This window comes from Vanellus vanellus (genome assembly GCF_965231255.1).
Source record: "Vanellus vanellus genome assembly, chromosome: 12".
Lineage (NCBI taxonomy): Eukaryota > Metazoa > Chordata > Aves > Charadriiformes > Charadriidae > Vanellus > Vanellus vanellus.
Genome location: NC_138917.1, coordinates 14,755,273 through 14,764,521, shown reverse-complemented (window position 1 = coordinate 14,764,521; position 9,249 = coordinate 14,755,273). Strand labels below are relative to the sequence as shown.

Here is a 9,249-nt window from a genome sequence, read left to right as displayed (position 1 = left end):
TGTGACTGCAGCCCTTAATTTTCTAAGTTTTAGTTTGAGGAATTTTTATTCTGACAATTTTAATGAAGTCTGAGAAGCTGATATGGTGTGATATGCAAAATAGGTTTTATTGCTGTTCAGTGGCAAGGGAGTGGTGTATTGCCAGACACTCCCTATAGCCCAGCTAGGATGTCGAAGCCCTTTTTTCCTCCACTTTGCTCTTGAACATTAAATGTTTTCTTCACAATACTAACTTATTTTGGATTTTAAACTTTTTCTTGATGTATAAAGAGTTGGAGCCACTTACATTCTCTCAGCTAAAAGTATAACATTATTTATCAATCCTGTGGTTCCCATCATTCTCGTTCTAGATTCTGCAAAACTCTGTGTGAGTTGGATGGGCTCTTAGGAAAAACAGGAACTAATACTACTAAAACTTTCTTCCCAGCAAAGGCATCAAACCACTGTAAAGCTCCCTTTACCTTTATGGACTTTCATGTCCCTTGAATTAGCAAAAGTGTTGGTTGCTAATAAAGAGGTTTGTCAGACTGGCTTACCCTAGTCATCTTTTCCACTCCAGTGCTTCTCACTTTGCGTAGTCCTGAATTCTGGACTTCTATGGCATTTCCAGAATTGAGACAGAATTATTAAAATCAAGTGAAATAATCTTGACAATGTATCACCTTCTGTGAAGGCCCACTTTTGTTCATGTTTTCCTTCCACAGTGGTTCTGCATGCTAAATGTGATTTGTATTAATTGGTCTGTATATTTCTGAATCAATACTAATAAATTCCATTGAAGTGGAACAAGCCTATTCCTCAGTTTTGGTTGCCCCCCCTTCACCCTATCCCCCCCACCCCCCCAACAAACCTGAAAGCATCTCTGAGTAGGTATTAACAACAGAATGCTCGTGTACCAGGTTGGAGTCTCTCCCATCCTGAGGACCCTCTACTAAGTATCAGATCAGGCTTTAAATGGCAGACATTTTGTTACAGCTCTTATTCAATGTGGGTTAATTATCCAATATTTTCTCTGCACCAGGCATTTGTTTGGAGTCCATTCCCGGATGGTTACTGTTACATTTCAGAACTTGCAGCTGGAATGAAATTAGCTCTTGCTAATTAAAGTTGGCTTCAAGTGATTTCCTTTTTTATGCATTGGGAGGAGAAGTGAAAGGAAAACGGCCAGTAAGTTTTAATTTTCCAGTTACTGTGTGCTGCTTCCTCTGTTTTTCTAAAAGGGTAACCACGCAGCCGCTTGCTCACTCCCCGCAGTTGCGATGGGGAGAGTAAAAGTGAGGAAGAACTTGTGGGTTGAGATAACAACAGTTTTATAGGTAGAGCAAAGCCACACAAGCAAAGCAAAAGAAGGAATTCATTCACTGCTTCCCATGGGAAGGCAGGTGTTCAGCCACCCTCAGGAAAGCCGGGCTCCATCGCGTGTAGCTGTTACTTGGGAAGATAAACGCCATCACTCCAAACGTCCCCCGCTTTGTTCTTCTCCCCCCAGCTTTATATACTGCGCATGATGTCACACGGTGTGTGACATCCCTTTGGTCAGGTGGGGTCCGCTGTCCTGGCTGTGTCCCCTCCCAGCTCCTTGTGCCCTCCCAGCCCGCTCGCTGGTGCGGTGGTATGAGAAGCAGAAAAGGCCCTGAGAGCTTAGCGACAACTAAAAACACCACTGCGCTATCATCACTGTTTCTCATCCCAAATCCAAAACACAGCACTACACCAGCTGCTAGCAAGAAATTTAACTCCATCCCAGATGAAACCATGGCACTTGTACACATTTTCTTCTCCGTTTTCTACAAAGAGAAGGTGCACCTGGCCAGCAGGATGACTATTGTGTTCCTAATAGAAAGAAATCCCTTTAGATTTGGCGGCCGTCGCGCGGTTCTGCAGTACAGTGAAACCCCCTCTGCAGCCTTATGGGAAGTTTCACCATGTCCTGTGCGTTTTGCTTTGAGGATGTACAAAAAAGCTAAAAGGACAAACCACGGGTGACCTGTGAGTCAGTGGAACAGTAAGTATGACAAAAATTAACTGCTTTAGGTACCAGTGTTATCAACTGTTGTAATCCTGGTGTGGTCAGTGTCACTTGGGCGAGCAGGGAGCACGCGCAGCAGTTAGGCATGTGGCGAGCTATTAAAATACTGTTGAGGAGAAGCTTCGACGGGGGCAGCGTTTTAAATGTAAATGCTCAGAGATGAGATAACTTATCTTGCTTCATATGGACACTTGGGGTTTTCTGGGCTGTTTTGAAACGAGGGTTTATGAAAGTTAACTCCTCTTCGCGCACCCCAGGCAGAAAACAGGCAAGAGAAATGGGCAGAAGACTGGGATTGGTTTTATTATAGTTACACCAGCCCTTACTGCTAAAAGTTGTGATTTTCCTTCCAAAAAAATAGTTAATGCAAATTGTAGTTTGAGTAGCTGGGATGGAAGTGTAGGACCGCAGAAGCTGCCTCTAAGAAGGGAGTGCTCTAAGGGCAGAGCACTCTCTCTTCTTTACTAAGTTTATGACTACGAGATGCAAAAAACCTGGACTACCCAGACAAGATCCTCATCCCCCAGATATCTTCCTTCTTAAAGCACAGATATCTCCTGTAGGTCTTTTATTTTGCACTGTAAGGGTTTTATATATGACAAGTGCCAAGAACCCAGTGTCATAATACAAAGCTTTTTCTTCCAGCATCTTTATTGTTTCTTGGAGTATTTGGGAAGCCCGACAAACGAAAGAGACTTCAGTCACATACAGGTCATAAAAATAAGTCAAATTCAGAGACTAAACAATATTTCCTCAACAGTAAAAAAGAAAAAAAAAATTAAAATATCAGTTTTGATTCCTCTGCTGGTTTTGCTGTTTAACAAGGCACCGTTAGTCCCCTCCCTCTTTTTTCACTGACTACTTCCACCCAGGGGCCCAAGGGCATAGAACTTACAACTTATTTACACTTAGCACAGCATTAGAATGTCACCTGCTTCTCACAGCAAGAGAATGAAGCTATTCTACCACCTAATGCTGTAGCTGCTCAGGTACCAGCCTGGCAAGTAGTCAGACAGGCTTCTTGTAAAATCACCTTAATTCTGGTGTTATTTACTAAAAATAACATTCTTAAATACTTAAAACTAGCTAATAAAATCCGCTGGCTACCAGGCAGCCATCACTCATGTGCTACTGGAACGCTTGTTAGAACAGAGGGAGTTACAATCATGAGCAAGCAGCAGTGGTATTATCAGGTGGCACTACAGAAACAGGACCTCTACTTGTCTCTTGTGCCTTAGCAGCATTTTCCAGGATTTTCTTTTTCCATTCTTCATAGTCTTGCTTTGTTTCAGTCTTTGGCCGTTTACGTGGCATCTCCTCATCATCTTCGGATCCTGTGAGAGAAGGAGAAAGTCCATGACAGGCAATCATGGGCACTATGTTGCTGGGGATAACCAAGGCAGTGAGCAAATACACAGACACAAGCACAGCGTTTGTCACTGTGTTACCTAATCCTGCGGTTTGCTGCTCCCCTCACCTGCCAGAACCTTTTCACCTTTGCGTCTGAATGCAAGAGTTGTCCTTAATTCTATTAGGACTATTCAGTATAAACACCATTGTCCTGCTAGGTCCTCTTTGTCCTTTCATTAGCCAGTGGCTTGCAGAATGGAGCAGGCTGCTGTGAACTGGGTATTATGGCCTATTACACAGCTAAAATATTAAGCAGCACTGAAGCTCAGAACTGCCCTGGTGAGGTGATTTTAGTTCATAGCTGAACACGACTTACCATCTTCTTTCTCACAGTGCTCCAGGTTGGTCTGCAAACTTTCAGGTGTCTCTGCAGCCAGTGGAACATCTTCTAAAAAAAATAAGTAAGTTGCTTTACTCCTGAGTGGTAGTTGGGGCTCTAAGGGTGGTGGTCTACGTGCAATTCTTTGACAGCAGTGCCACTTTCCAAAATTATTGTCTCCCAGTCAGAGCAGTTCTCTGGTCCAGAGTGATGCCCAAGCCACAGACACAGAGGTGCCAGCACTCTTCAAGGGTTGCATGGACTGGTGGGCTGCTTTAACTAGTGCTGCTGCTGCATTTGTAACCACAATGATCCACCATGTTCATACCCTAAAACCACACTGCTGCCCTTCTTGATTACTCGGGCGGGATTCTCAGTTATTTCTTCCCCTTCTATCTCACTCCCACACTTTGTATTACAGATGCCCACAACACGTATAACATATACAGATGCACACTTTTCCCTGAACTGATACAGAAGCTCCCAGCTGCCTTTAGCTGCTTTAGTGGTGGGGTAAGGTTTTTTGGTGTGGTTTTTTTTTGTTTTGTTTTTTTTTTTTTTATAGGGCAGTGCACTACAGGAAGGTCCATGCCTAGGGAGAGAGCAGCCGCTTTTGGCTTGGATTCGGGCAGCACCTTCCAGAAACCTTCATGATATGAAGCGTGGAGTGCTGTCAGTGGGAGAGTAGGAATGAAAGTCTGGGAAAGCAAAAAAGAGATAAGTAGGAAGGAGCAGTGATATAAGGACAGGAAGATATGTGTTGTATTTCAGTATTCCTCCTCCACAAAAAGGAGTGGAGAGAGCTGCAGGTTCGAGATCGGGTGAGAGAGATTCCTCATGTCTGCCCACCGTATGTGGAGGGATGGTGTCAGGTAATGGCTGAATTACTACCAGAAGAGCAAGGCTTAGGCTTGTTAATCCTGCAGTGGGGGAAAGGAAAACAGAAGTGAGTCAGTCAGATCAACGGAGGTAGCAAGATGTTTATTTTAATTTGTGTGTCGTGTTGCCATGCTAACGAGATGCAGAAAGCAAGCAAGCAGGAGGAATCCAAGATAGGTCAGGTAGTATGGGAGAAGCAGGAAATAAATTGGAGAAGCAAAGAATGTAAGAAACAGTAAGCATTTGAGAAGAGAGGGAAATACTTATTTTTGGCCTTGCCACATGCTAAGCTGTTTTGACTTCCCCAGAAGCAATTACTGTGACTGGAAACTGGGCTGCAGGAAACATGTTGGAATGGGTGGGCAGGTTTGGCTGAAAGGGAATGTCTGAAAGCGATCAGAATGAAATCACCACTGGAAAAGAATGGGGCACTGTCAGGCCAGGTGATGGGCATGCTGTTGTACAGGGATAAAGCCAAAAAACTTACTGCTGAGTTGCTCGCTTATCTTCTCCAGCTGATTGCACAGCCGGTCAAATATTGCTTTTTTCACCCCAGATGTAGCCAACATTTTAGTTTTGTCCACTTTTAGCTTCAAACACCTGCAAGAGAAAGTTAGGTTATCTCGGTCCGAAGCAATGCTCCAGCAACTATCACTCAGGTGAGGTGACATTTACTATACCAACTGCCTATGAGAATGAAGAAGGTAGGCCTGAGTTTTTATCCTATTTAATCCTTGCCTCACTCAGAAACAAACTTGTTTAAAAAACAGACCTCTACACTACTTAGTCAATACAGCTCAGAAATTGAGACCTAGGGTTAGTTCAAGTTACGTGAGGAAATTCTATTAGGAAAAGGTGCTTTTCAGATTTTGAGGGAACCAGGACAAAATCCCACTACTGCAAAGAGGTGAATGGGACCCCTGTGCCAAGAGAATGCTTGTCAGGAGCTGTGCAACCTACACAGCACCTGAATCGCTTCCTAAGACTGTTACAAGACATAATACTGAGAGGGAAGATGTTTCCATGCAAGCAAATTCTTACAAAGGGTTGGCTGAGTCAGGTGCTCCTGACACCCATCGTCCAAGCTGATGCAGGCCTACAGCTATTGGATCCACCTCCCAAAGGTTTTTCCTTCTTCAGGATGGTGGCTTCTTGGTGCTCAGAAGTAAGCTAGCAGCCATTCTTCCACCTTGAGCAGCATCTCACTATCAGCCACTTTTTGCTTTGTGCCCAGCTTAAACCTATCCCGACAAGGAAAAAATATTCCCCCTAAACCTGAAAATATTACTAAGGAATTACGTTACGCTGGTTAGGCTGAGAGGAAGGAGAGCGAAGTGCAAAACACTAACAGAAGTTCTTCAGCCACTGCCATAGGTATGTCCTAATGGAATTACCCACATCCACCTACACACCAGGGAAGACAAATTTCATTTATTTTAGGATAAGTAACTCAAGCTCCTTTTCTGTATAGTTGATATAATACTGCTGCTTTCTCCTGAAGGCAAATGCAGCATAGGTCGGAGACTTCACTGTAGGAAAGGTCTGGTTTGCTACAACTGTCTCCGTTTCCAGCAGGATGCACTAAGCAAGGCCCTTCTGACTATTCAGACATGCTGAATGAATCAGCTGCTTACATGGTAAGCACTGCTTCTGTTCGGTGTCTCACTAGGCGTTTAAGGCCACAGAAGATCCCTCAAGCTATACTCACCTGCACGCGGTGAATAGTGCAGCTGTTACAAAAAGCGGTTTTGAGAAATCAAGGTCCATTTGCTGTGCTTCAGAGAGGCTGGATTCATACCTAAAGAACAAGAGAGAGAATTGTACAGTGCATTTGCCTCAAATGAAGCTGTTGAAATGAATTTGTCATATGGTACTCAGCAGTTGGAACAGATCTCCTGTTGGATCACTTGGTCCTTTGCAACCCAGTCAAGCAGAAACAGCTGCTACTGGCTGAGAAGAGCAAGAGAGACTAGGGAAAAGAAAGGAATTAGGATCACCTCCTCTCTTTGAATTAAAGATATTTTAAATTAGAGATCTGGATCTAGGCATGTCATTAAAATCTATTTTTTGTGCTGCCCATCCACACAACACTTTTATCTCTACATTACATCTAAAAGTTACAATGAGATGCTTTGCATAAGTCCATTTTATAACAGGGGGTGGAATTATAGTTTCTTTGATTCTTCTAATATATATATATCACACAGATGAAGGCTTAAATATAGAAAGTGACATGATGGATGTGCAGCACTAAAGAATTTTAATTTTTTCTTGTTCACCTGTCCCCAAGCTGTTTTTTTCAGTTTGTACCACTGGCGAGCATACACAGCCTTTGTTCACTGACCTGCCACTCAGAATATTCTAAATCCCTAACAGCATTTAAACATACATTATCAGGGTGACAGCACTCCAGAAGAGAACTCTTCAGTGATTGTAACATGTACTTTAAGAAGAGCAGAGTGCAAAATTTTAGTTAAATCTGTTGATTCTCCCTTGAAGTGTTCTACCTATTGTTTTTACAGAGTACTGTGTCTTATAAGAGATCTGCTTCTCCAGAAGGGAGGATTTGTTTCTGCTGAGTGTTACTTCTGAACTGTGACATGATCAGCAGTGAAATGGAACACAATGTGATGCTATGGACAAATACAGGGACTAAAAGCCCTATACTTTTTGTACTACTCCCAACTGAAGAACTGGGACTCAATGACCTACTGAGATGCACAGACTAAGTCTGACACGTATTCTAAAAAGCAGCCTGGATAAATCGCTGGAGTGTCAGTGCTAAGAACTCACCTCACCACTCCAGTCAGTGGGAGATACCTGGCCCTTCAAACCATCAAGCTCTTTACACATCTGACAAACAAAGAATCTTACTAGTGGTTACCACTGTCATCTCAAGAGCTTCCTCACCTCTGTAATATTTTTGAAGCGGTGCTCACTGCCTCTGTGCAGCAGAATTGCACAGCCAAGTCTCGCATTCCCAGTCTGGGGTTCACCTCTAGCAAACACTCCAAAGACTTCATGGAGCTCTGGTAGGTCGTCTTGTTCAAACCAGAGAGTTTAACAAAATAGTTCTTCCAAGAAGACAAACACAAACCCCAAGAATTAGCAAGATTCCTTCCCAACATCTTATTCAGGCAACCAAAATAGACTAGGGAGAAACTACACAACATCATAAAATAAAGTTCAATTGCTATATTAAACAAATTTCTGCCATGAATGATGTAAGTTTTGACTACACACAGAAAGATTAACCACCTAGAAATGCCACAACTTTTAATGCAGTGTTATTTTTAGCCCATTGAACTGGAAATGAAGATTGTCTTTTCCATATAATCCCTTTTATCACAAGGTGGTTAAAAACCAACGTAACTAAGACCTGGACAATACTAAGAGCTGAGCAATACTTTCATGCTACTCCTCACGGGGTCAGGTCCAATTAAATTCTTCTCTGTCTGTGAATCGACAATTGAGAACATCTCGTACCAGACGTTACTTTGGCAGCTCAGTGCCATTCACCCGGCAGGTCTGCAGATGGAGGTTTACAGGTACCACTCCAGAGAGGGACTCCTTGGAGCCACTGCTTCTCTTCTGCGGTAAAAGGGACGGATCTTAAAATTTAACATCCTTACTGGCAGTTTGTTACTAAAAGAGCTGAAATTATAACAAAGCAGGCTCAGCTTGTAAAGTGACTACGACACTGATCTCAATTTGCCGTCTCAAAGTCTGAGTAGCCAAAGCTCTGTTTAGCAGCACACTGGGTCCGGGGTGACGGCCCTTACTACTAACTACCCTTTTCCTGCTCCCAACGGGCGCTACACAGAACACTGACTTTAGTGGACTTACGGAGAGTGCACCCGCCAGCCAAGTCATATACTGTCTCTTACTTTGTCAACGGGTTGTTTCATGAAACTGGCCGCGAGGTCCAGGCACATCACAGCACTGCTCGTCGCTGTCACCTGCGCCATGAATCCCGTGCATTTCACCTGGCACAGCCGCAGGTACTCTTCAGCTTTTCTGCGAAACACCCAGCGCGCACAGCCCTCGTTAACAAAACCACAGTTACCAGACGGTAAGGACGGCAGGGCAAGAGCCGACCCGAGCCGCGGCCGCAGCACCGGCTCAGGGAATGGGGAGCGCCGCCAGGGCCCGTCCGTGCCCCGGGGAGGAGCCTTGGCGGGGCCGGCGGCAGAGCGCGGGCCGGGCCGGCGCCGCGGGGATGGACCCGCGTACCTGGACGGGCACAGGGCTGCCGAGAGCGGGGGCCGCCGCCCGCAGCTGCGGCGCGGTAACCGGGAGCTCCGCACACCCCGCGGCCTCCTCCGCACCGCGCGGGGACGGCGCCTGCGCCCTCCCCTCCCCCCCACCCACCCGACCCGCGATAACAGCCGCTGCCGGAGGAAAACGCCGCTCTCGGGGGTCTACCGGAGCCGGGCCGCCTGAGGGGGAGCTGCCCCGCGGTACCTGACGACGCCGGGCTCGGTGAGGCCCAGCCGCGCGGCCAAGCGCCGCACCGTATCGCGCTCCATGCGGCCTACCCGCCCGCGCTCCCGGCCAGCTCCGGCAGCGGACTGGCCGGCTCCGCCGCCAATCATCGTCCTCTACACCAATC

At 45.5% G+C, this 9,249-nt stretch overlaps 1 protein-coding gene across 5 annotated transcripts; it reads right to left on the bottom strand.

The window, feature by feature from the left end:
• Positions 1-2,593: 2,593 nt before the first annotated feature.
• ORC6 (origin recognition complex subunit 6) lies at positions 2,594-9,189 on the bottom strand. Of its 5 annotated transcripts, none has more exons than XM_082489485.1 (9): positions 9,102-9,189; positions 8,525-8,654; positions 7,548-7,711; positions 6,346-6,435; positions 5,125-5,237; positions 4,917-5,009; positions 4,608-4,678; positions 3,756-3,827; positions 2,594-3,363 (listed from the first exon to the last, which is right to left on the bottom strand). In XM_082489485.1, exons 1-9 carry the CDS (start codon positions 9,164-9,166, stop codon positions 3,229-3,231), a joined length of 933 nt encoding a protein of 310 aa, XP_082345611.1. In that variant the 5' UTR covers positions 9,167-9,189; the 3' UTR covers positions 2,594-3,228. The 5 variants fall into 5 exon arrangements, with proteins under 5 accessions (XP_082345611.1, XP_082345614.1, XP_082345612.1 ...); XM_082489488.1 differs by having other exon boundaries at positions 8,525-8,649; positions 9,102-9,162; XM_082489486.1 differs by lacking the exon at positions 4,917-5,009.
• Between the last annotated feature and the right edge of the window lie 60 nt (positions 9,190-9,249).

Excerpts from the sequence above, each read along its gene's own strand:
- ORC6 (XM_082489485.1), bottom strand. The coding sequence starts at position 9,166 with ATGGAGCGCGATACGGTGCGGCGCTTGGCCGCGCGGCTGGGCCTCACC. Across the intron at positions 5,010-5,124 it reads GATAAGCGAGCAACTCAGCA|CCAAACCTGCCCACCCATTC; the intron begins GTAAGTTTTTTG and ends ATTCCCTTTCAG. Across the intron at positions 4,679-4,916 it reads TCAAAACAGCTTAGCATGTG|GATTAACAAGCCTAAGCCTT; the intron begins GCAAGGCCAAAA and ends CCCCCACTGCAG.